This window comes from Alosa sapidissima, chromosome 10 (genome assembly GCF_018492685.1).
Source record: "Alosa sapidissima isolate fAloSap1 chromosome 10, fAloSap1.pri, whole genome shotgun sequence".
NCBI classification, from domain to species: domain Eukaryota; kingdom Metazoa; phylum Chordata; class Actinopteri; order Clupeiformes; family Clupeidae; genus Alosa; species Alosa sapidissima.
The window spans coordinates 18,627,917-18,654,768 of record NC_055966.1 but is presented as its reverse complement, the minus strand read 5'-3'; the positions used below and the strand labels follow the sequence as shown (position 1 = coordinate 18,654,768).

Below are 26,852 nucleotides of genomic sequence, written 5' to 3'. Positions count from 1 at the left end.
ATCAAAATGTAATTGTGTACTAAATAGATCTTAAACACCAGAGTACCTTAAACTAATCTGAGTTTGTGTGTTGTGGAAATGACAATGTAAAATCTTGAGAAATTAAAGATCCTTTAAGTGTTTTTGTTCCACATCCCGGACCTACTGGTTTAAGGACATGTATATGTCCATTTGTGGGCCTTCCCCAGAGAGAGATTCACCTGACTCTCAGTCAAAGTGATGGTCAGTTCACCACCTCAACCTCCAACTCTCAAAACTGCACCCTGTTCTATATTCACCCATGATCCCTTTCAGCTCTTGAGTGATGACGTCCCTGCACTGTCACACTCAGCACAGTGAGTTTGCTCGTGCCCGTCCCCCATGTAAACATGGACCAGATGTCCCTGGCTTACGCTGTTGCATCATCGGCCCAGCAGAAGTCGGGGGCATTCAAGGCCACCAGAGTCTCGGGCAAGCCCACAGAGCTAAAGCGGCACACATTAGTGCTCAGTGTGTTATTACCAATTCCGAGCCTCTGCCCTTCGCAGAGAGTCTAACCGAGAGCGACGCACAGGCTTCCAGCTCTCCTCAGCTGAACCCGAGGATTCCCCCCGAGACCGACCGTGCCGATCCTCCTTTCCCATGTTCCCCTTCTCTCAGTGGCAGGGCCTCTACAATAGGCTCCAATCTGAGAGAAAGGCGAAAACGGGGGCCAAAACAAACACTGCAAGCAAGGAAGCATCCACAATTTTTATTTATTTACTTATTTTTTTGCACATGTAGTGCAGTGGCGACAGGCCACATGGGCTAGTCTGTGGTCTATGATGCCCTGGAAATGTGCATTTGTGGATGTCAAAAGCCCAGTCACGGCAGCCCATTATCAGCAATTTGAAAATATACTTCAGCACACGTAACCACACACACTCACAAACACACGAACATACCGACCTAACCTCTGCTAACCACTATAAATGACACATTTAAATATGCCCTTTAATGAAAATAAAGTTTTTAACCTTGTTAACATGTCCGTATGATGTCGGCTATGTTTTACAAGGTGTATCATGATAGAAATAAGCAGTTGCTTTGTATCTACGATTGACCGATCACAGCCTCAGTATGTGAATTCAAACTGCAATTCTTCATGACCTCATAAGGGTACTGAACCAATCCTTACAATTCTTCATAAAGACGCAAACATTTTTCATGACAACCTTTGAATGCATACTTTGGAGGAAGAGAGATAAGATGATAGGGGTGTTATAAACTGTTGAAGTCCACCTTTAAGAGGCAGTCAGTAGCCCATAGTAATGGGCAAAGTGATTTCCTGACTTGATGTTTTCTTTTACACCTAATGTGAGTGCTAAGAGGATGAGCTGCACTAACGCATGAAGTCATATTTTCCCTGTGTTTTCTTATCTGCAAGAATTAGGAGGCCAGGCGAACCCAGGCCAGACAAAATAGCTCATTATTTCCATTTCGAAACACATTCACATGGGTACCATGAGTATGCACACAAAATTATGACTTCTCTCAAGCAAGCACTACAAATAACACCGCTTGTCAGCGTTTGATCTGGGTGCCGATGATGAGTAATTGTGGGGATATGGTTTTCCATGGCAGACAAGTTTGGCGGCCAGTTGTGAAACCATCGCACATGATGAACCCCCATCATTAGGCCATTCATCTCCAGGGCTACAGCCATTAGGAGGTTTTGTTAATGCTGAATTTATATCCCCCAGTCTGTACCACACACACACTGGCCAGCCACGCACTCTTTTGAAGTGCGGTGACCTATGTATCGCATGGCAAGCAGCGCAGTGCAGCCGCTCATTGCGTTTGTTACGAGGGCTAAGTGCATGCACGGCAAGCGGGCCGTGACATCCAGTATTGTGTGTGTGTGTGGGGGGGTGGGGGGGGGTGTCTGTATGTGGGAGTGCACACACACATACCTACATGAACATACTCTTACACTCAGACACTCTCTCACAAACACTCACACACACATGCACACACACACGCACACACATGCTCACACACACACACACACACACACACACATCCATGTCTGGAACTGAGCACTGGGCCTGATCCAGGCCTCGCTGGGTCGGCTCGCAGGAGTAGCAGCAGAGGAGAACAACTGATTGTGGGAGAGAGAGAGAGAGAGAGAGAAAGAGAGAGGAGCGCAGAGCTGGAGGCTTCCAACAGGACAAGCCCCGTGCCATGTTTTGATCTCTTTGAACTAGGCCTGACTGTGAGCGGGGCACGCCGGGTGAGCTTGGCCAGTGTGGAGGTTATCTGAAGGGTGCGGGGGATGGGTGGGCGTCAGAACGCTGGCCATCCTCACCGGATTGTCAGCTTCTCTCTGAAGGGCCTCCAACAGTCGTGTTCTGGATGTGAGGAGCCGTAACGCAGAGAGCACTCTTCAGTTTGAAGTCAGTAGTTTCCCAGTAGGTCTGTTGTTAAAAGGTGATATGAGGCTTTCTCTGTAATGGGGAAAGGCATCACTCTGCTGATACTTAATACTGGGAGAGGGTTGCGTAAGTTGTCAGAGGTGATATGCTGACAGTAACACATTGATGGGTTTGACTGCTCTAATCTCTAAACTTACCTCTTTGAGATAGTTTAAACATTGTTCTTGTGCATCTATATACTAATAATGCTTCATCCGACAAGTTGTTAAAGATTTTTGTTCATAACACCAATTCCTCAACCAATCTTATTTTGGAATCTTTATGATGCAATATCATTTGTCATTGATTTAGTTACTATGTTAGTATGTATATTTATAAACATAAACCACAGAGAGACCAGAACTGAATTAACCCTTCATATCAATCAAATGAGTTGATATGAAATGTAGCGCTGAGCCACTGTAGAAGCCAAGTCGTGAGTGAATGGATTTTATTCATGCAACTGAGGACACCTAGTGGTGGTTTCATCAAAGAAAAAGGTGGCTGCTCACTCAACAATGCACTTACTCTGCATAGCCTGGCAGGATCTTTGGTTATGGTAGCCCCTGATCAAATTTCATCTCTTAATCCAAGGCTCAACAAACACTGTTGGCCTACTAGAATCAGTCATGAGCATCTGTAGGCTACCTAAACTAAAAAAAATAATTCTGATATTGAGATACTTTATTCTACTTGACCTAAAAACAAATCTGTAACTTATGAAATTTATGAAAGCTGAAAACGCCAGTTATGAATCTTATAGGAGTCACTTAGGCTACAAGCCCACATTAAGCCAGTGGTTCTTAAACTGGGGGACAGCAAAAATATTGGGTTGGTCACAAAAGGTTTTTAGACAAGCATGCTTAAGAACTGGAATGTTCAGTAGCCATAAATGTAGGCTTACAACTCTCAGTGCTTCCGTAGAAGTGGATGCTTTGTTTATGCAAATATTTACCTGCGCCTCTTGCAATGATTAGCTCATACTGTAGCCTAGAAATAACACATTTGCTGCCTTGTTGCCGGTTAGAGAGAAAGGGGTCGCGAAACTTGGCCAATGTTTTTTTGGGAGGGTCGCCAGACAAAAAGTTTAAGAACCACTGCTTTAAGCCATATGCAATATAACATAGGCCTATAGGCTATTTACAGACAAAGTCAGAATCCATTAATCACTATGTCATTTCTATTATGAGTCTTATTCCACTATTTATTGCTTACTTAAGAAATGAGATGTGCATGTGTTAATGTTACAGACACCTCCTGATAGATAGATAGATAGATAGATACTTTATTGATCCCTAGGGGAAATTCAAGGAAATATGTTTACTATATATTTATACACTATATATATATAATGATATATTTACTGTAATAATAATACATAAAAAAACTGTTTCAATGACTGATACAGCTTTGAAGGGTTATAACTTACAGATCAGATCAACACGTAAAACAGTGGTTCCATGTTATCCTTGTGGGGCTACATGCCCATCAAGTTTCGTGCAACCCGGTCTTTCAGTGTCCTGGGAATCATTGACACAGAATTATTGAAAATTAAGAAAAATAAAAAATGCTTACTAAACCTATATGACTGCCGCTTGATTTCTCAGCGGTCATAATAACACATTCCCGTTTTGGTGATTTGGAACATGGATGTTAATGGGATCTTTTCCAGACTGAGTAGTTGTGGAAGTGTACACATCCCCACCTGTGAGGTGCAGGGCAAATGGTACTAGAAAAGGAATTAAATGCCCGCACTCTGCTAAAACATATATTTATTGTGTTGCAACGTTTCGACCCGGCTGGGTCTTCCTTCCTTGCCTGAGGAAGACCCAGCTGGGTCGAAACGTTGCAACACAATAAATATATGTTTTAGCAGAGTGCGGGCATTTCATCTTTTCCAGACTGACCTGCAGAGCCCATTCAAATTTGCTAACAGGTTAGTCTGGATTCACCCAGGCTAGTATATTACAGTAATGCCTAATGCTACAAACTAGACTCAATTAAATTATGCTGTTTAGCTAGAAATAAGGATAAGAGTGTGAGAAATTTGCATTTAATAACCATATATAGCATGTAAACAAATTTTGACAATATATTTTAATGTCTACAGAAACAAATCCAGCCTCCTTATACAAGGATACAAGGATACAAGGAAGTTTATTGTCACATGCATATAGTTACTGGAAGTAAGAAATGCAGTGAAATTATGTGGCAAGGGCTGCATAAGAAAGGTGGGGGAGGATTGGGATTGGGAGGGGGGCACCAACAAGGAGCACCCAAGAGCAACAGGGGCAAGGAAAAACTCCCTTACCAAGGAAGAAACCTTGGGCAGATCCACGGCTCAAGGGGCTAACCCAACTGCCAGGGGTCTTGGTGTGTGTGTTGGGGGGATGACAGGGGAGATGGGATAGTGTGCTGTGTGTGGGGAGAGGGCAGTGTGCAATATGTGTGTTGGAGAAGCTTCCTCAGGAAATAATGTGCTGTGTAGGGAGGGGGGGGGGGGCAGTGTACTGCAAGTATGATGAAGGGACTTACTATTGCAAGCAGAGTACTGTATGTATGATGTATGTGAGTGATGACAGTGGAGATGTGTGTGTGGGCGGGAGGGGAGTGGAGCAGTGACTGTGTGTGTGTGTGTGTGTGTAGTGTGTGTGTGGGTAGGTGGGGGCAGTGTGCTGTAAGTATGTAGAGGATGTGTGTTGGAGAAGATCCTGAAGACAATGTGCTGTGTATGTAGGGAGGGGGGGGGCAGTGTGCAGCAAGTATGTAGAGGAGGCTTACTGTAGCAAGCAGTGTGCTGTATGTATGTGAGGTGATGACAGTGATGATGTAAGTGTGTGTGTTTTGTGTGTGTGTGTGTTGGGGATGGGGATGGGGGTGGGGCAGAAAGGCTAGGCAATCAAGGACATGGGTAGATAGATGGAGGAGAAATCAAAAATAATAAATAAAAAGTTCTATGGAGATGTGCAAAAGTTGGAGAAAGTCAGATGTGTGTGTGTGTGTGTGTGTGTGTGTTTTGACGTGTGATGAAATAAGAAAATAAATAAAAGGTTTGTAGCATAGGGAGAGGGATGTAAAAGTGCTAAAAGTCATGTAGGTGTGTGTGTGTGTGTGGGGGGGGGGGGGGGGGGGGTCATGAGTGCTGAGGAGTGAATGAGTGCAAATTCAGTGTGAATTCAGAGTTGGGAAATGTTTGAGAGTGCTGAGGAGTGAATGCGTGCAAAGTCAGTATAGTGTGAGTTCAGAGTTCGGATGGCCTGGGGATAAAAACTTCTCCTCTCAGTTCTGGCTTTGTGACTACATAGGCGTCTTCTTGATTTCAGCGGTAGGAATAATCCATTGTTAGGATGAGAAAAGTTCCTCAGAATCTTTTGGGCTCTTAGGAGTACTCTTCTGGAATAGATATCTTGTAGCGCAGGGAGTTGAGTTCTTACAGTACGTTCAGCTGAGCGCACCACTCTCTGCAGAGTACTACAATCTCTAACTGTGGAGTTCCCATACCAGGTGATGATGCTACCAGTTAGAACACTCTCAACCGCTGAAGTGTAGAAGGCCTTCATGATGGATGTAGAAACTTTGAATTTCCTTAGCTGACGAAGGAAGTAGAGTCGTTGTCTGGACTTCTTCAGAACATATTGAGTGTTAACAGTCAATGTTAAGTCTTCAGTAATGTGGACACCAAGACTTGTGTAAAGTCGTGTATAAAAAACATAAAAAACGTGATTTGGTTTTCAATCAACGTTTTATTTCATTCTCGGAAATGTATCCAGTGAAGCTGGTGGGCAGATTGGCCTACACACTTCTGCCATCTAGTTGAAACTAGATGGCAGAAGTGTGTAGGCCAATCTGCCCAGCAGCTTTTTCTACTTTGTCACCTACAGAGTTTGACAGGTACGATCTTTCAAAACGCCATGTTATTTCCCATAGACAATCGACGCCAGGAAGTTGGATGGATACGGAAGTTAGGAGGCGGGACTTATTCTGGAGAGGTCTATTAAATACTAGGACTATGCAATGAAGTAGTGGGCCTACGTAGTTGTAGTGAAATGTACAAATACATCAAAACAAACAACTTTATCAAACTTATGTTGTTACATTTTGTGTCATATTTGGAAATCAATTCAACGAATAATTGTATTAAGACGATGAGCTATGTCGGAACTTTTAGCCTTGTATCTACTGCGGAACTATTTACAACAGTCCACCGGAAGCGGAAGTTGGCTAAGCATCAGCATTAGCAACGTGAATTTAGCTTCTATCGGTGGTTGTGTGATATGAAGCTAATTCTCCAATTTAGGAAGTAAGTAAGTTTGTTATCCCAGGTGCTCGGAATGGAAAGCAGAAAACGACATAAGCGGCCTGAATCTCCCATACGTGACGCAAAGATAAAAATTAAAGAAGAAAAACTCAGTCCAGTTCGGGCTCAGAGATCACGCCGATCAAGTTCTGGATCTAACGGCTCAAGTCCCCCGAGGAGACGAGGCAGCAGGTGGGTAGCTAGCTTGCTAGCGTTAGCCAACTTAATCAAAACACAGATACAAACGTTTGGTAGTTGGTGTTGTATGTTCATGTTAATCTTGTACAGATACACGAAGCCATCATAATGCCATAGCTGCTAGCCTACAATGATTCGTAAACTGGATTGATTTGTTTGCCTCATGCTCGCTAACTGGCGTAATTATGGACTGACGTTATCCAATAAGCTAGCTTCTAACGTTGAGTACTTTTCTGTATTTCATAACCTTCATATACCAGTAACTTAGCAGTGACGTTAGGTTGATTTGTCTGTAAAGCTTATTTTTTAAACTGGGTTTAGTGAAGACGATAGCATTTGTACTACTGATCATCGCTTAACGTCACCAGAGAACATTAACTTGTTTTCTATTAGATCACCGCGCAGGAGAAGGGACCGTTCACCGGGAGTAAGGGATAAGACGAGAGGAGGTCGCGACAAGTCTCCACCAAGCAGAAGTCGTAGTCCGTCTCGGGATGCCGATATCAAAATTAAGCGGGTGACGTGTTATTCTACTATTAGTGTGCCACGGTGTTATCGGGCTTATAACAATACACTTACTATTCTCTACTTCCCATGAATCTAATGTGCTTATTGGACGTTGCAGTTAATTAGAATAATAAACAGCCCCAAACATATTGTGTCCATAATCACATGCTGTGAGAGTAATCTGTTGTTATGTGTTATTTGGCCATCAGGAACGTGAAGTTCGTGGTGATGAAGAGAGGAGGCGTCCTAGTCGATGGGAGGATGTGGATGACAGGCAGGTGAAGAGAGAGGCAGAGCGCCCACGTCAGAGAGAGAGGGAAAGGGAGAGAGAGAGGGACAGAGACGTGGAAAGAGATAGGAGGGGAGGTGGAGGGAGAGGAGGACGAGTTGAACATGCTCGTGAGCGGGATATTCACGCCTTCCAGCAGCAGTCAGCTGAGAGGCAGCGCCACGACGAGCAGCGCCTGGAGAGGAGAGCCGCTAGGCAGGCTGGGAACGAAGAAGACCAAGCCTTTGGTGGGCCTGACCAGGAAGAGGATGATGACGCCACAGCCGCCGACAAGGAGAAACCCAACTTTGAACTGTCAGGAGCCCTGGTGGAAGATACCAACACGTTCAGAGGGGTGGTGATTAAATACAACGAGCCGCCTGAGGCCCGCATCCCTAAGAGGAGATGGCGCCTGTACCCCTTTAAGAATGATGAGCCGCTCCCAGTTATGTACATCCACAGGCAGAGTGCCTACCTTATGGGGCGGCAGAGGAAGATTGCCGATATCCCCATTGACCACCCCTCCTGTTCCAAGCAGCATGCAGTTTTCCAATATAGGTGAGGACTACCATGAAATGTGCATGTTTCTCATAAAAATATAGCTGTGTTTCAGTCTATCAGTGTTAGAGGCTTTGTTTCTCTTTGCATGTCCAAACAGGATACAAATTAATCATATTCCTTCAGGACTTTTCACGTCTAATTTATCTTTGTGATCTCTCTTCAAAAAGATGTCTGTGGCCATCGCTGCCCCTTCTTTCTGTGGTAACTAGGTTGTAATGTAATGAGTAGCCTAGGCCATAACCTAATAAAAATACAGTTACAAGTAAAGTTATCTTAGTCATGTGGAAACCTATTTTAGACAAGACTGAATGATTTATGATGTGATTTTCTGTTGTCTAAATAAATGATACAAACTTCCCTGTAATGATACAAACTTCACTTAACAAACTGTGTTCTGGCACTGTTTAGGCTGGTGGAACACACCCGGGCCGACGGAACTTCTGGGCGTCGGGTAAAGCCCTACATCATCGACCTGGGCTCAGGCAATGGCACATACCTGAACAACCAACGCATTGAGGCCCAGCGCTACTACGAACTGAAGGAGAAGGACGTGCTCAAGTTCGGCTTCAGCAGCCGCGAGTATGTGCTGCTGCATGAGACCTCCGACACCAGCGAGGTGGACACCAAACAGGAAGAGGACGATGAGGATGAAGGCCTAGACGAGTAGGGGAGGGGTCAAGCTCGACAAAGACTGCCCTTTGAGGCACAATGAAAAACCTCCTCTTTGGTTGAGATCACCGACTACAAAATAGCAGGTGACGAGGAAGACACGGTTATTCAAACTGTTTTCATGTTGTAATGGAACAAAAAAGTGGAAATGTCTCCACAACATGTCTGTATACTGACAGGCCCCAGTGTCCATGGAACTAGTGTATAAGACATTCTTATCTCAGGTGGTTAGTCTGAGTGCAGTGGTGCAGTTTACACACTCCACTGCCTCTACAAGCTCATGCCAACTCCTACAAGTGCTTAACGCCAGCTTCATGCGCTCTATCACAAGACATTGCCATGTATTTAGGATTAGGCTTATTACTAGCCTATATGTTGTACCTCTGTTGTACATGTCCAGGCTATTTACTGTCAATGCACTGGATGTATTGAAAGTTTGTGCTGGACTTTTTTATTTTAAATCCAGCAAAAAGCAGTGGGTCACACGGTATTATAGAAGAAAATGAAACCAAAACTGTTTTGTGGGCCTTTATTCAGCTCCTCTGTCCTGTTTGTAAGCAGAGTGTGGAGTACAGTCGCTGTAGTTTGTTATCTTCATTGAGTTTAGGTGGTATCCGATTCCACTGGCAATGCTCCTCATCACTGGTATCATCGTACAAAGAAATTGATTATTTTCATGTATTATGAGAAACACTTTTTTTGGTAAGCTCCAGAGTATCTTGGCATATATATTTTTGGTTAGTTTTAGATGTTTTGTATTGTAAATAAACATGTAAAAAAATCGGTTTGGTTTCAGTGGACAATTCTCTTATATTTGAAATGACCAAACCAAATAGCTGTTTGGGTATTGTTGGTTTCCAAACAGACCTATGAGCATTATATGAAAAAGCGACATTATATGAAGAGGAGTAATCCACTACACATCAGCAAGAAAAAGGCTACAGGGTTTCTGTGATCGTTCACTTTTCCAGATTAAATTCTGAATACTTCCTTTGCAGTTTGAGTCCTTTGTTTATTTAGGCAAACTGATATTTCAAATTGTGTAAGAAATGAAATTCTAATATTTAAAACCTAAAAGGCCTTCAACTATGAGCACCCTACCTTAAGATGCATAGCTGAAGCAGGTTAGGCAGAGACTCATCACAAATATCCGTAACACAGAAGATGTATCAGCAAATTAAGAGTTCGAGAATGCTCCAGTTACAATCATAAACCACAGCATGACCGCCTTATTCAATAAATAAACAGTTCTTGCAAAATCGGGATCCGTGCTTTGGGCCTCTGTCTGGTAGGCTCCAGTTGTTGCTGTCCATGGGTCATGTATGGAATGGTAATGGATTTATCGTAGGCTTCCATCACATTTCCTATGCTGTGCTTGAGAGACGTCAAGCAGTCCTCTGGCATCCTATCTATCCTATGCTCTGGATAGTAGCCCAAGGAAGGCTATTTTCATAGCTTCTTTAAATAACAATTTTAGCTGGAAACGTTTGTCATGTTATGAGGTTTGTGCCATCGAAATGATCTTGGAAACGTTATGTTAAGGTCAAAAAACTGTTAAGGGTGCCTTTAAATGTCAATAGTTTTGCTTCATGTGTTCTCAAACCACATAAAATAAATTGTGATTGCGTATAGGCGAAAAGCAGCAGTGAGAATGAATAGCAAAAAAAAATGGCTTTGCCTGGTGACATACTGGCAAATAATCAGGGGTGGACAGTAACTAAGTACTTGATTACTGTACTTAAGTATGATTTTTTTATGATCTGTACTTTACTTAAGTATTAATATTTTTTGAAACTTGTGACTTTTACTCCACTATACATTTGAAAGACAAATAGGCCTACTGTTTTTTTGTTATTTTAAAGGTACTGAACCCAGCCTTCTGAAGTTTCAAAAATATGTAAACTCCATTAATCCTAACATACGAATGACATTAGAATACAGCCAAAGAGAAATCTAATTTTTGGATTTATTAATTAGTAAAGAGGTAAATGGAGATTTGCACTCATCTATCTTTAGAAAAAGCACAGATCGCAACACTGTCCTGAGAGCTGACCGCTTTCATTCACCACACCTGATAAATAACATTCCCGTTTGGACAATTCCTTCGTCTTAAAAGGATCTGTGACACACAAGATGACTTTCAATCTAAATCTGTGGAAATAACTACACGTTTTGAGGAAAGGGGATACAAGACAGAGGTTGTTCAACAGGCCCAAAGGAGGGCCAACCAATGTAATAGGAGTGACCTACTCATAAAAAGACGGAAACCCAAGAGAAATCATCAAGTTTATTTTTCCACCAGATACAGCAAGGCAGCTTTGAAAATTAAAAACATCATAAAGAGCAATTGGGCCATACTTCAAAGCTTCTCATTGAAAGAGATCCGTGATCCTCCCTCATTTTGTTTTAGACGAGCACCCACATTAAGAGATAAATTAGTGAAGAGTCACCTTACAGTTGAAAAGAAAAAACATTGGCTACGTAAACTGAAAGGGAATCACAGATGTGAGAACTGCAACCATTGCGGTAATGTAGTAAAAACCGCTACTTTTGTGGATGTGTTTTCCAGTACAAGCTTTACTGTTAATGCCTTTGCCATGATGGTAATTTTTGATACCATAGATTTAATAGAGACCCAGTCAGACCAATAGTATGAAAAATCAGGAACAGAGTTTATTTACAATGATGCGCATCAAGGGAGAGACAGCATGACTTCACCTAAAGATCCATCAGCTGCTCTAACTAGACAAGGAAATAGTTAGGGTTTAAGTATCCTTCCAGGCTGATGGGAGATGGCGTTGGTCATCCCATCTCACGTGGACTACACTGAATCAGACCCTGATTAGTGGCAGCCTGGCAATCCGGAGAAGATGGCTACTGACGCAGCCATGCAGAACAGTGAAACACTGCAAAGTCATAATATTCCTGCTTATCTCTAAACACAGTCACACACAGATATCATACAATCATTATATACTGTAATGAGAAATGCAGAACATTAAACCACATATTGGAATATTGGACATAATGTTCTAATCCACTTTCTCTCAGCCAACACTACCTTTGTAGTCTATAGACTCGAGTGTGAGTGTGGCTGCTTCTACGTCGGCAGAACGAAAAGAAGGCTGAAGGACAGAGTTGCAGAACATAAGAACGCCATAAGGACAAGACATCCTGCTTACCCCATGGCGGTCCATTACCAGCAGGCAGGTCATCCCTCTGCTTCCTCCCTCAAAATGATGGTGATAGAGGTTGTCCCCAAACCCGTGAGAGGTGGAGACCATCTAAGGACCCTTCTCCAAAGAGAAACCTTTTGGATCAGTAAACTCAGGGCAACCTCTTTCCCTGGGCTTAATGAGGAATGCAACTTTTCCCCCTTTTTATGAAGTATGGACATGGGCGTAGGCCCATGTGCTTTTAGCCATGATAAATTAAAGGCTTTTTATACTTTTTCAACCTCGGAGTGCCTCTGCAAAATCTTTTTTCTTTGGATTCTCACTTCACCCGTCATAGAAGAGCACCTGAGCAAGGAATTATCTGAAGTCTCCTGAGCGCCCTAAGCCCCTTTGTGTCTTCTTAGGCCTACTGTACTTTTGAAGAATACAATAGATTCTTCATCAGAACATCCTCCATGTAGCCTGGGAGAACTACACAAACCTGTTTGCAATAGGTTCTTCATTAGAACATCCTCCTGGGAGAACTACAAAAACCTGCAATCGAGACATGAGAAGTGGTCTGGTGTTAACCAGGTTATCCTCCATGGTGAAATTGGAATGAAATTAGACAATCACCTGACATTCACCATATAGCTAGATCTTTAGCGTACATCATTAAATGATTAATAATGTCACCCCCCAATTCTTCGGTTAATGCAGCTTCAATCTTTATTCCAATAAAATCACAGAAGTTCATGTGACGTACTTCTGGGCAGGCTTGGACTGGTAATCTGTACAACCGGGCAAATGTGGCCATGTGGGCCGGTGACCTCCGGATTTTTTTTTTTTTTTAAAGTATATTTAGCCTATTTGCGGCCCGTCATGCCTAGGCCGCCTAGCGTATAAATGCAGTTGCATCCATTTGGCTTGGGGGGTGACAGGTCAATAATTTTGGCCTCTTCATGACAGGTTCATTGTGTGTTACGATCGCGCCCCCCTGCCCCACCCCTCAAGTGGATTTGTCCTATTGTCGTATTGATAAGATCACCTTGTGGGACATAAAGTAGCATGATGTTCTTTAGACAGGGTAAACTGTAAAATGTTACACATGAGTGACCAAACCCTATAATGACCAAATAAACATTGCATTACAATACATTAAAAAGGACAAATACTTGTAGGCCTACTTCTGTAGGCTACTTCAATTTAAGTAAAAATCTGACTTGGAGTAGGCTATCTAAAGTAGGCTAAAGGAATTGTACTTCGTCCACCTCTGCAAATAATAACGCCTGTTGGGGTCAGAATGAATCAATAGTCATGCACAAACTAGCCTATGTAATATAAGATTGATGTCTCTTTCTATGTGTGATGGTTCCACTGAAAAATCATTCAGAAGTCTTCAATTTGATTATGTGGATTAGCTATTGCAATTGTATCATTGCGGCGACAGAGGACGCAGCTTCCTAGTAACTGTCCGAAATGTTTTTGGGGCTTGACAGGAGTGGAGAGGGCGTGACCAATCTTGTCAAGGAAAGGAATGTAGAGGAAGACTCACCTGGGAGCTTGCAGGAATACCGTGTTGCGCTCTGAAAACTTGAAAAGAAGATGAAGGAATTCCGAAGTAGTTTTCTCAGATTCGTAGTTGCGCAAAATATAATTTGACGGAGATACAATGTACACATCCGAACGCAGGCGAATGAGCCTGCACGAGATCAAAAGAAAGGATCCTGTTAGAGTTTCGGCTGGAAGTCTATGGCAGGACCCGTTGGCAATTGAACTCAGTAACACCTCCTCGGGTAAAAATATAATTTCGCCTCGAAGTCGGACGAGGGCACTGGCTGTTGTCTACATTGTCGTTGAACATGCTTCAGTACCTCAAACAGAAGAAAATCTTTCTCTGAAATGCCTTACAGAGGCGTGCGCTGACACACATGCTGTGTTGAAAACTATTCCTTTTGATAGAATAGCACTGGGGACAACTGATGTTTTGGACAACTTTTACAACGCAGGCAAGTCGTAGAATGTTTTCTTTTAGGGAATCATTAGCCTATTCTACACCAAACAAACAGTATAGGCACACTTTGCATGCATGTTAAGAGTTAGGCCAATACGGTTTGTGAAAGAATTGTCTATTTCAGAAAAATCTAAGTGATTGGACCAAGTCCAGAGTCCTAATTAGTGGATGTGAACCATTTGAGGTGCATCTTCATTTTCATGTCCTTTCTGTTTCAGATGTTGCAGTGGTGGAGATGAGTGAATCATTTTGTCAGCCCTCCCTTTTCTACCACCTGGGCGTGAGGGAGAGTTTCAATATGACGAACAACATCATTCTGTATTGTAATAAGCAGGAGAATGACCTGCAACCCCTCAAGGTATAGGACACATAACCTAAGATGTTTGTGCTTGTCACTAACCATATAGACCTTACTGTAAAGGATATAAGTTGTTTTTTCATGACTATAAGGTTTTTCAGAACCCGTTTTTATGTAGCCTAAATAGCCTAAATGAATTTAACTTTATTTGTTATATTTACAGATGAACAGTCATGCATAAAATAGTCTTAAAACACATTATTACCTTACAGTTGCCATCTGTGTTTCGACTGATTTGTCATTGTATATTTCTGAAGGATATAGAGTCATATCATGGTTTGTCACTGCCCCTTTTGGAATACTTCTGCATGGCATTCAGACCACGGGTTTTACTCCTCAGTGTATGGTTTGCATTGCACTGTTTAATGGCCTTTGCAATGCAGATGATAAAGATGAAATAGGCTTTAGCTGCAAATGGATGGGCCAACCACATTCAGTTCTAGGAACCCATGACATGTCATCCAAAAATGCACTCACATGAAATGTGTGATTGACATGTGCTTTGATTTGTGTGTGCAAATTTAATGATTTTCCGTTATTGGAACCCTACTTTCTATATTCCTGATAGACGCACTACTAGGCCACATAACTTGTCACATGCAGGGAAATCAAATGTGTGAATAATTCTGTGCGGTGTAAACATCACGCATAGCCACCACACCACTGTAGTGTTTCCACATACAACATTAATTACGTTTGACAAGACTTTAGATTGTCAGCCTACTGTGTCAAATTTTCAACATCTCCTTCCCACTTATGACACCAATGTGTCAGAGACTGTCACGGGCAAGACAAAGACCACAAGTGCGTCACGTTTCTTTCAGTTTATTGAAGGGTTGGGGAAAAAGGAGTGTGTGGGTGTGTGTGTGTCCCAGTGGCAGAGAGGTGTCAAACGTTGGTGGGGACGAAGGGTCTGGGCTTACACGCCAGGGGCCTGGAAGTCCTAGGGAACACACACACAACAGGAGAGCAGAGGAACAGGGGGCAGGCGAAACAAGGCAGCAGCACAGACAAAGGCAAGGCAGAACTCGCAATTGTAAAGGTGGCAGGCAGGTCGAGTTACCGCGGCAGGAGAGCAGAGGGAAGTCAAGCGGGTCCGGGTACACAAGCAGGAGTCAGAGTAGCGCGTAGACGTGCAGGTTACAGGTGCAGGCTTTGCAGACGTTCTGACAAAGGTGGACTGAAAAACAGGGCTTTAAATACAGGGGATGGTTAACAGGAAATGCAGTGCAGCTGGCAGGTCAACGAGAGAGCAAGGGTAGGGACAGGTGCGGCTAATCAGGCAGAGCAGAGACAGAGACTGGGAGTGCCAGATAATTGAGAGCAATGAAGGCTCGTTAACAGGCAGGGAGAGAGAGCTCACGACAGAACCCCCCCCCAAGGGACAGCCCCAGATGTCCCCAAAAGACACCACCAAACCGGGCGGGTGGAGGGGGAGCTGGTGGAGGCCTAGAACTCCTCGGACCGATAAGTCTCCATGCCCTGATCTTCAGAAGGCGCCCCAGAAGTGGCACCATCAAGGGCCAGATCAGGTTCCGGAACCAACTCAGGGTCAGGTGCCAGGTCAGGTGCCGGACGGGAGGCACGACCCCTTCGGATGGGGAATGGGCTGACGAACCGAGGCGCCAACTTCCGTGACTCCACCCGCAGTGGTAGGTCCTTGGCCGACAACCAAACCTTTTTTCCCACATGGTAGGCGGGAGCAGGAGTTCTGCGGCGGTTGGCACCAGTGGTGTAGCTGGAGACGGACTTGAGGAGCGTGGCACGGGCTTGTGCCCAGGTGCGGTGGCACCGGCGAGAATAGGCAAGGGCAGATGGGCAGGTGACTTCACCTTCTTGGCTGTTGAACAGGGGTGGCTGGTAGCCGTACATGCACTGGAAGGGTGACATGCCGGTGGCAGAGCAGGTCAGAGAATTATGGGCATATTCCACCCATGTCAGTTGCTGAGCCCAGGCATGAGGGTTACGAGATGCCATGCATTGGAGTGCCTTCTCCAACTCCTGGTTTGTCCGTTCCGACTGGCCGTTGGACTGGGGATGGAATCCAGAAGTTAGACTAACCGTGGCCCCCAGCAAACGGCAGAACTCCTTCCAAAAGGTAGAGGTAAATTGCGGGCCTTGGTCCGAGACGACATCACAGGGCAGTCCATGTATACGAAAAACATGCTCTAAGACCACCTGGGCAGTCTCCTTGGCAGACGGCAGCTTCAGGAGGGGGACAAAGTGTGCCATTTTGCTGAAACTGTCCACTACTGTGAGAATGACCGTCATTCCATCAGACTGGGGCAGACCCGTGACAAAGTCCAGTGAGATGTGGGACCAGGGCCGCGTTGGCACAGGCAGGGGCTGGAGTAATCCAGCAGGGGGCTGGTTGGACGACTTCTGCTGGTTGCATGTGGGACAGGCGTGGACAAAGTCTCGTACATCCCTTCTCAGAGATGGCCACCAGAACCACTGGGCAAGCAGATGGCAGGTGCAAGTGGATCCAGGGTGGCAAGCGAGACAAGAGTCGTGTCCCCATTGTATGACCTGAGACCTCAGGTGTCCAGGGACGAATAGGCGGTCAGCAGGGCATGCACTGGGGCCGGGCTGGTCATGGAGAGCCTCCCGTACCTGTTCTTCAACGTCCCAGGTCAGGGCGCCTACGACACAAGGACTGGGAAGAATGGATGCAGGATCCTGGGAGGGGGCGTCATCTTTCTGGAACTGGCGGTAGAGGGCGTCTGGTTTGATGTTACGTGACCCAGGCCGGTATGACAGGGTGAAATTGAATCTAGTGAAGAACAGGGCCCAACGGGACTGTCTCGGGTTCAGACGCTTGGCCGAGCGGATGTACTCAAGATTCTTGAGGTCAGTCCAGGCCAAGAATGGAACTGTGGACCCCTCCAGCCAGTGACGCCACTCCTCCAAGGCCAGCTTGACAGCCAGCAGCTCACGGTTCCCTGTTATAGTTGCCTTCAGACGGGGACAGGCGACGGGAGAAGAATGCAAGGGTGGAGCTTGCCGTCTTCTGCAGCCTGCTGAGAGAGCACGGCACCAACTCCCACATCGGAGGCGTCCACCTCCACAACAAATTGCCGGTCTGCATCCGGCATCCGGAGCACGGGGGCAGAGGTGAACTGAGTCTTGAGGACACTGAAGGCCTTTTCGGCTGCTGGGGTGCTTGTCAGAGCAGTGAGAGGAGCGGCTACAGTGCTGTAATTCCGGATGAACTTTCTGTAGAAGTTCGCAAACCCGAGGAATTGCTGCAGCTTCTTTCGGTTTTCTGGGACTGGCCAGGAGGTCACTGCCGAAACCTTGGCTGGGTCTATCTGGATATTTCCCTCTGCCACAATGTACCCCAGGAAGGCCACGGTTTTGACATTAAACTCACACTTCTCTGCCTTGACGTAGAGCGAGTTCTCTAGGAGACGACGAAGGACTTGCTGGACATGCCGGGTGTGTTCAGACAGGGTCTTGGAGAAGATTAAAATGTCGTCTAGGTAAACAAAGACAAATTTGTTTAACATGTCCCGTAGTACATCATTCACAAGAGCTTGGAACACCGCAGGAGCGTTGGTGAGACCGATAATCATCACCAGGTACTAGTAGTGGCCAGTTGGGGTGTTGAATGCTGTCTTCCATTCGTCGCCCTCCCGGATCCACACTAGGTGGTAGGCGTTCCTGAGGTCCAGCTTTGTGAAGATTGTGGCTCCCTGGAGCAACTCGAAGGCAGAGGTGAGCAGAGGCAGAGGATACCGGTTCTTCACAATGATGTCGTTGAGGCCCCGGTAATCAATGCAGGGCCGAAGGGATCCATCCTTCTTCCCCACAAAGAAGAACCCAGCACCGGCAGGAGACGAGGATGGCCAGGGTGTATTTGGTTTCAGCCGCCAGGGAGTCACTGATGTAATCCTCCATGGACCTTCGTTCAGGGGCAGACAGGGAATAGAGACTGCCCTTGGGAGGGGCAGTGCCAGGAAGGAGGTCGATGGCACAGTCATACGGTCGATGCGGGGGCAGAGATGTGGCCTTGAGCTTGTTGAACACCTCCCGGAGACCATGGTCGCATTCCGGGACGTTCGAGATGTCAGGAGCAGAGTTGACGGGTACGGAGTGGAGGGGAAGTGTGGCAGCGAGCAGACAGGTTTGGTGGCAGTCCTTTCCCCACTCCTTGATCTCCCCAGTTGCCCAATCGAGGTGAGGGTTGTGCCGATGGAGCCATGGGTAGCCCAGGATGAGGGGTTGGCTCGGAGAGCGGAGCAGATGGAACCGGATGGCTTCCTGGTGGTTACCAGACAGCATCATCGAGACGGGGGTATTGACAAGAGTGACTGTGCCGAGCAGGTGTCCATCCAGCGCCCGAGCAGGAACAGGAGGTGTCAGATGGTGAATCTCCAGTCGCAGCTGGTGAGCGAGCTCAGCGTCCATTATGTTGGCTTCGGCGCCAGAGTCCACCAGGGCAGCCAGGGTGTGTGTGGAATCAGAAAGGTGAAGTAGAACTTGCAGCAACAGTTTGCGGTTGGAGGACTGAATGGTCATTGAGCTCAGCCGGACTCCTCCAACATCTGGTGAGCTTGGGCTTTTAAAGGGCAGTTGGCAACGCGGTGTCCATCTCTTCCGCAATACAGAAAGAGGTTAGAGGAGAAACGGTGCTGACGCTCTGCGGGGGTGAGGGAGGCACGACCAATCTCCATGGGTTCAGACAGCTCAGGTTGGCTTGGTGGAGCAGTAGGGGAGGACAGAAGAGCAGTCGGAGCACTTTGTGTGCTGGTGGCTGGCGGATTCTGACGCCCCCTCTCTCGCCGGCGAGTCTGGATCCGTTGATCAATTCGAACGGCCAGGGCGATGCCGTCATCGAGGGTGGAAGGCAGATCATGGGAAACCAACTCATCTTTGATGTAGTCAGCCAGGCTATTGAAGAATGCGTCCGCCAACACCTCCATATTCCAGGCGCTGCGTCTTGCCAGAGTCCGGAAGTCAATAGAATAATCTGCGACCGTCCGTCGACCTTGCCAATTACTCAGCAGAGCCCAGGATGTCTCTTTAGTAGATGAACCCAGGTCGAAGACCTTGAGCATCTCCTCAGCGAACTGGTCGAAGGATGTGCATGCGGGGGTCTGACGCTCAAACTCTGCTGTTCCCCAGAGTCGAGCTCGGCCTGTCAGGTGTGAGATGACGTACCCGACTTTTGCCCCCTCTGTGGCAAAGGTTCTGGGCTGCAGGCAGAACTGAACCCGGCAGCTTGTCAGGAAAGCCCGTACCTGGGTTGGGTCGCCGTTGAACCGCTCAGGATTGCCAATCTTGGGTTCTGGAGCTCCGGCAAAAGCGGCGGGAGTGATCAGGGCAGGTGACTGGAAGGGGGCTGGAAAAGCGGGCAGACTGGCTGGGGCTGAGCCGGCAGATGTAGGCTGAGGAACCAGGTGAGCGAACAGTTGTGTTATCTGGGCAAGTTGTTGTCGCTGCTCCTGAAACTGTTGTTGTTGCTGTTGTAACAACTGCTGGCTTTGCTGGAACTGCTGTTGCTGCTGTTGGCCAAGCTGTAGCAATGAGGCAATGTCGCCGGTCATCCGATGGACGTCTCCTTCTGTGGGTTCAAGACGCTGCATGGCAGAGGGTTGTTCGGGAGCATCGAGTTCCATGTTGTGTGAGACGTGCGCTGGGTCCATGTTGTTCAGAACGTACTGTCACGGGCAAGACAGACAAGGACCACAAGTGCGTCACGTTTCTTTCAGTTCATTGAAGGGTTGGGGAAAAAGGAGTGTGCGGGTGTGTGTGTGTCCCAGTGGCAGAGAGGTGTCAAACGTTGGTGGGGACGAAGGGTCTGGGCTTACACGCCAGGGGCCTGGAAGTCCTAGGCAGGCGAAACAAGGCAGCAGCACAGACAAAGGCAAGGCAGAAATCGCAATTGTAAAGGTGGCAGGCAGGTCGAGTTACCGTGGCAGGAGAGCAGAGGGAAGTCAAGCGGGTCCGGGTACACAAGCAGGAGTCAGAGTAGCGCGTAGACGTGCAGGTTACAGGTGCAGGCTTTGCAGACATTCTGACAAAGGTGGACTGAAAAACAGGGCTTTAAATACAGGGGATGGTTAACAGGAAATGCAGTGCAGTGCTACAACAACAAATATGCTGGGTGTCCAAGACTTTTGCACAGTACTGTATGTGGTAAGACAAAGGGAGGCTCAGCCTCCACTAAAATGTAACGTTTGTCAATAAAATTTGGTTGGGGTTTGGCTGGGATGCTTCTCGGCCTTCATCTATGTCAGCCACATCAGCTTATGTGGGTACTTTCAGGTCTAGTATCTTGGAGTCTGTGTACCTGCATTGTGTTTGACCGGCCACACAGTTCTCAAACCCGCAACTTGCAGCACCTTGGATTGGGAGGCGAGCATGCTAGCAAGGGAACTAAAAACCCATGGGTGCTAGCATCTCTTAACAACACATCAACAAGATGTTGGGAGGGAGGTTTACCTAACATACATACTGTGCAGCTATTGTATCAGCTGGCTACCATTACATGTGTGTTTGTGTTTGTGTGTGTGTGTGTGTGTTTGTGTGTGTGTGTGTGTGTGTGTGTGTTTTCGTCTCAGGAGCAATGTGGGAGCTACACCTTCATCCCATACATGGTGTCCCCCCAGGGGAAGGTGTTTGCCAGTGATGCTTCCACCATGAAGGGGATCCAGGACCTCATGCAGCCCAGCTTCAAACTGGAACCACTGCTCACTCCTCTGGTGGACAGACTGGTCCAGATGCTGGAGAATGTCCAAATCCATTCCAGGTCCATTAAACACATCCCTGATTGTCGCTGACCCTCAGCAATGTGATGTTTAGATGGAATAACTGTTATAATTCAAAGATCAGTATTGCAGGTGTCTCGCTACAAATGTCTGATATCATGATTTTGTGTCTTGACTCAACTTGGCAATATCAGTCATGAAGTTACTGAAAGTTTTGGGTAGTTTCTGCATAGCTTCCTTTTCCAATGCCCTTTAAATCTCTTACATAGATGTACAGAGCCTTTCAGAGCAGATTGAGAAGCAAACTGAAGCTTTTGCTGGCATGTATAGGGCAGTGTTTTGAATGCCAGTTCAATATGCCCCATCTGATCTGATTTCTTCCTGTTAAAAAGAAGATTCCCCTGGCCACCATTTCCTTGTGCTTTTTGTAGGAAGTTCAGACCTTGGACGTTCCTGAGTTCAGGCCTTGGATGTTCCTGAATTCAGGCCTTGGCCATTCCTCACACACTGTTATTGTATTAAACTAATGAGTAAAATGTTGCAGTGAGTACTTCCGGGAGTCGATCCGACGGGAGATCCGTCTGGCCCGTGAGCGCTTCACGGGCCAGGAGCTGAGTCAGGAGCTGGGTCACATCCAGAATAGGCTGGACACTGTGGAGCTCCTAACCCCCGACATTGTCATCAACTTGCTGCTCTCCTACAGGGATGTCCAGGTGTGTGTGTGTATGCATCCCACAGTGTGTGTACCAGTACATGTCTTGTGTGTGTGTGTGTGTGTGTGTGTGTGTGTGTGTGTGTGTGTGTGTGTGTGTCACAAATCACAATTAGACATTTTCCCCAAATCGTGTGGCCTCAGTCCTCATTACAGTAGAGCCGAGGGAGCTTCTGACTGAAAACACACTGCTGTCTAACCAGTCGTTTGTGTCGGTGATGTGCAGTGTTTCCCACAGAACTGAATTCTATTTGTGGTGGTAGGTGACTGGGGTGTTCACAGTTTTGAACAAATTTGCGCAATGTGGTTATGATGCTAACGGATTTAATCACGATTTAGCCAGTTGTCTTCTATGCCAACAACAATCCTTGTAGGATTTTTATAGTTTTCTTTAAACGTGCATGCAGGTTTGTTGAGGGACAGAGACACAAGGAGAGGCTGTGCAAAGGTCCACATAGCTCTACAATGACAGGATTTCATCCAATTTAAGTAGTACAACATAGAAAATCATTGTGTGGTGGTCAGTGTTGATATTGTGCTGGACCGCCACAAATAAGTCAATGTATGGGAAACAATGTCCATCACGTGGAGCTTTTTGTGCAACCTCATTTTCTCCACAACCTGCTTTAGGGGCTCCAACCCAGTCATAGGATTAGATTAGATTAGATTAGATTAGATTCATCTTTTTGTCATTGTGCCCAGAATGGGCACTAAGCCAATGAAATCTAGTTAGCATCTTATCAGAGGTGCAATTACTAAATGTTACACCATAAGTGATACTATACCTTGCAGTATATGTACTTTACAAAATGTATTTTGAGGTGTTGCATTTGCAGTGACATTTTATGCAGTTAGATCTTCACACAGCTCAAGACAGGAAAACCCCTGTGTGATCTCAGTCTTTGTAGTGGGTTTCCTTCATCACTTTTGTCTGTTTCAATATACATAGAAGATATCATCTACTGATTGTATTTTTCTGTAACATAATGAGACTTGCATGACTAATTACCATAGCTAAAGATGGCTAAAAACAATAACCCCTGTGTGATCTCAGTCTTTGTAGTGGGTTTCCTTCATCACTTTTGTCTGTTTCAATATACATAGAAGACATCATCTACTGATTGTATTTTTCTGTAACATAATGAGACTTGCATGACTAATTACCATAGCTAAAGATGGCTAAAAACAATAACCACGGGAAAATCCCCAAATGTGCTCCTTCAATCAAGCTGCACTGTATCTTATCCCATTAACACTATTCTTTAAATATTAAAGGTGTTTGCCAATGACATAAATAATGGATGGTAATAGAAACTTGTTTGTGCTGCTAGGACTACGATGCCATAATTAAACTGGTGGAAACCCTGAATACCCTCCCGTCGTGTCAAGTTGCTGCTCAGCAAAACATTCAGTTTCATTACATATTTGCACTCAACAGGTAATCAAACCTATTCTCTCCCTTTTTTTACATTTTACATTTTTACACATTTTTGACATTAAGCCATGACTAGTGTGTGCATTAGAAAGCATTGACTACAGGTTAGAACGCACAAAGTACATAAATGTGGACACGTTGGCCATCTAGGGTTTTTATTTGTTTTGTCAGGAGGAATCGCCCAGGCGACCGTGCCAAGGCCCTGGCAGTCATTCTGCCCATTGTGGAGTCAGGGAACAAGGTGGCATCTGACGTGCACTGTTTGTGTGGACGCGTCTACAAAGACATGTTCATGAGCTCGGGATTCACCAACAAATTCAGTCGGGACCAGGCCTGCTACTGGTGAGAGATGCTAAGCTGTCTACTCTCTTCCTCTCCAGCTATCTACAACCCCCATACTTCTGTTCATTCACATTTACACATGCAGCGGACACTGTAGTCTATAGTGATTTACAATGTAGTGCAGATATAAACATACAGTTAATCAGAATTCAATTACAAAAATCCAAGATCATTTCAGTTTGCAATGCATGAAGAGTATGCATTTCACCAGGGCAACATTTTATAAACAAATTGTAAAGAAGAAATATATGTAGACATTGTAGCCCCATACTTACCGTATTTTCCAGACTATAAGTCGCACCGGAGTATAAGTCGCACCAGTCAAAAAATGTGTCATGAAGAGGAAAAAAACATATAAATATATATATATATATATATATATGTTACAACTGAGACGCAGGACCAGCCAAACTATGAAAAAAACGGCGACGTCCGGAAAATAAGGTACTTTAGTCTAGCACATCCTGTTGTCTGCACTGTCCATGCCCATTCCCTGTCTTTATTGGCATTGTAATGTTCTCTTTGGTTTTCCTCTCTTAATATGACTGTGGAAGTTTGACTCATCGAAACTGAGCTCAGATTGAGATTTAAATATTTAATGACCAGTGAGTTAAAGAGGCACTAGCTGGGCTAGGGGTTGCGGAGGGGAGTACATTAGTGGTATGAGAGAGCACTTATGCGCTAGTCAAAACCATAATGTACACAATTAACAGCCTAGTTAGGGCTTGCCTATCTCTTAGTACGGTATAATGTTTTGGACATCCCTGGAAAATGATACAATATACAAACCCTGAAGAATCATAAAATGAGCCATTGAAACCTTGTGATACCAGATATGCACAGGAAGGGTGCTAAATGTGATGTGCTATAGATAGAGGATTTCCCACAGTGTCCGATCAACAACCAAACCTATTTAACATTTCACAACATGAAGTGGGATACAAAGGCAATGCACAAATGGCTGATTGCACACAGGTGTCACATTACCAACAGAACAGCTTTTGCCAGCATTTCATTGGACCTGTCAAGCAAACGTTTTTACAGATCTCAGAGTCTCCGATTACCCCTTTACAGCACTTAACACTGACCGTGCTCGAAACCCAAAATCCAACAGCAGTGTTGTGGCTACCTGCTACATAGCCTTGAATACCTATAATAATATTATATATTAACAGTAACTGTAAAATAATTAATTGGTCACAAATGATGTTTATGGTGCATGTGCCCAGCCCAAGGTGACCAAACATTTGCATACGACTGTTTGTGTGTTTGTCTGTATGCAGGTATGGGCGAGCGTTTGAGGCTGAGCCCACACTACACTCTGGCATCAACAGTTTGGTGCTCCTGATGGCTGCAGGTCATCAATACGACACATCTGCTGAGCTGCGCAAAATCGGTAAGTGCTGCCAATCACAGCATCTGTGTGTAGTAGCACACTGCATTACTGAAGCACTGTACAGCACAGGACCAGACAGTTCATATGATCAGTAAAACAGCATAGCAGATAGGATAGGAAACACTTATGTCTTTCTACTGTATCACCAAAATGAGAGGAGCACAACATGGCCTAATAGCATTCAATCCAAGATCTCTGCTGCCCCTCATTCATTTTTATTTTTCTCTCAGTACAACCATACTTTGTAACTTTGACAATGTTTGCAAAGATAAAGACTTCTTGAAATAAGTTGAAAAAGCTAAAAGCCAATAATTATTTCCATTATGTTTCTGAAACCTGAAATGCTGGCCATGTTATGTTGTGAGATATTTGATTTAGCTAACGATATACTAGCTAAGAGCTGTCTGTATCTCCCCGTTCCTGTTTTTGATGTCATTTTTGATAATGAATACATAGCCAAACAATATTTTCCTAGTGGTTTATTTTTAATCATTCAGGTGTACCACAGCCTTCCTGTAACATGTCCCTGTAGTCTTTGTTGTGTGTATACAGACTGTGACACACACAAGGGAAATTTCTGTTGGTCAGCAGATAAGAATGGGGGAATGGAAAACTCCATTAAGGATATCATACCCATGTTATTGGCCCATGATAAACACTGTGGCCTGTAAGTAGGCGGAATTGGAATTCATGTTTGTGCCTTTGTTGTCAATTTTGAAATCACAAATATTTCCTGTGATCTTGACTAAGCACACACCAAATCATTTTATTATTTTGTGTTGTTTCATTATACGTTTTAGAATTGAAATGAAAGTGTGTGTGTATATGTGTGTTTGTGTGTGTGTGTGTGTGTGTGTGTGTGTGTGTGTGTGTGTGTGTGTGTGTGTGTGTGTGTGAATTTGTGAACTTGTGTGTGAGGTTTGTGTGTGTGTGTGTGTGTGTGTGTGTGTGTGTGTGTGTGTGTGTGTGTGTGTGTGTGTGTGTGTGTGTGTGTGTGAATTTGTGTGTGTGTCTGTGTCTGTGTCTGTCTGTGTGTGCGCTCACTCATCTGTGTTTTCATGTTTTTATGTCTGTTTGTGTGTGCGTGATTGTCTCTGTTACTTGGGTGCAAATACAGGTGTAACAATAAGCAGTCTACTGGGCAGGAAAGGGAGTTTGGAGAAGATGCAGAACTACTGGGATGTCGGTTTCTACCTTGGAGCGAGCATCCTCACCAATGAACACAAGAAGGTCATTGAAGCCTCTGAGAAGCTTTATCGACTCAAGGCGCCAATTTGGTGAGCGCCGTGTTTAATTTTACAACCAGATCATAACCCGACAGATTGAATATCTCATTGATTTGTTTCATCAGTCATTTACACATAGAATGGTAAATATTGAACAAAATGTAATAAATCACTGATAGATCCAGAAATTCATGTTTGGCTCTTTGCTGGCTCTTTGCAGGTTTGTGGCTTCAATCATGGAGACATTCATCCTGTACAAACAGTTTGCCAAACCTCCGGAGGTCAGACATCCAAAGCAGGAGACGGTGGACTTCTGGATGGAGCTGATGGTCCAGACCTGCAAACCCACAGTGTCCACCGCCCGCTGCCCTGTAAGGCCGTCTGCCATATCCTCAACCCTCTTGCTACCACAACCTTCTTACACACTGTCTGAATCATACTGTACATCTTATATAAGAATTGCATAATATACGTATTACGCATCTTTTATAGTTAGCATATTGTAATCTTGTGGGGCCTTGTGGGGCCATGGCTGGACTATGTGCATAGAGTTTACTGTAGTTTTTCTA

At 45.2% G+C, this 26,852-nt stretch overlaps 2 protein-coding genes and 1 long non-coding RNA gene across 4 annotated transcripts in view; 2 read left to right on the top strand and 1 right to left on the bottom strand.

Annotated features, from left to right (window-relative positions):
• Positions 1-521: 521 nt before the first annotated feature.
• Positions 522-12,225, bottom strand: LOC121720427. The gene is made up of 3 exons (XR_006034543.1): positions 11,991-12,225; positions 10,970-10,980; positions 522-532 (listed from the first exon to the last, which is right to left on the bottom strand). It is a non-coding gene; the product is annotated as an uncharacterized LOC121720427 (long non-coding RNA).
• snip1 (Smad nuclear interacting protein) lies at positions 6,633-9,921 on the top strand. The gene is made up of 4 exons (XM_042106508.1): positions 6,633-6,921; positions 7,321-7,444; positions 7,644-8,260; positions 8,672-9,921. Exons 1-4 carry the CDS (start codon positions 6,764-6,766, stop codon positions 8,928-8,930), a joined length of 1,158 nt encoding a protein of 385 aa, XP_041962442.1. The 5' UTR covers positions 6,633-6,763; the 3' UTR covers positions 8,931-9,921.
• Positions 12,226-13,615: 1,390 nt separating the features above from the next.
• The window catches only part of si:ch211-1i11.3 (mitogen-activated protein kinase kinase kinase 5), a 29,759-nt gene continuing 16,522 nt past the window's right edge, over positions 13,616-26,852 (top strand). For both annotated transcript variants that reach the window (XM_042106507.1, XM_042106505.1), the window contains exons 1-9: positions 13,616-14,096; positions 14,320-14,459; positions 21,026-21,213; positions 21,717-21,885; positions 23,216-23,322; positions 23,491-23,661; positions 24,945-25,057; positions 26,175-26,334; positions 26,504-26,654. In XM_042106507.1, the coding sequence (XP_041962441.1) occupies positions 13,760-14,096; positions 14,320-14,459; positions 21,026-21,213; positions 21,717-21,885; positions 23,216-23,322; positions 23,491-23,661; positions 24,945-25,057; positions 26,175-26,334; positions 26,504-26,654 (1,536 nt within the window). In that variant the 5' untranslated portion in view covers positions 13,616-13,759. The remainder of the gene's footprint in view (positions 14,097-14,319; positions 14,460-21,025; positions 21,214-21,716; positions 21,886-23,215; positions 23,323-23,490; positions 23,662-24,944; positions 25,058-26,174; positions 26,335-26,503; positions 26,655-26,852) is intronic.

Bases quoted from the DNA above. Each gene is read 5' to 3' on its own strand.
- snip1 (XM_042106508.1), top strand. From the start codon at position 6,764: ATGGAAAGCAGAAAACGACATAAGCGGCCTGAATCTCCCATACGTGAC. The intron at 6,922-7,320 runs GTGGGTAGCTAG...GTTTTCTATTAG, and splicing joins CCGAGGAGACGAGGCAGCAG to ATCACCGCGCAGGAGAAGGG. The intron at 8,261-8,671 runs GTGAGGACTACC...GGCACTGTTTAG, and splicing joins CATGCAGTTTTCCAATATAG to GCTGGTGGAACACACCCGGG.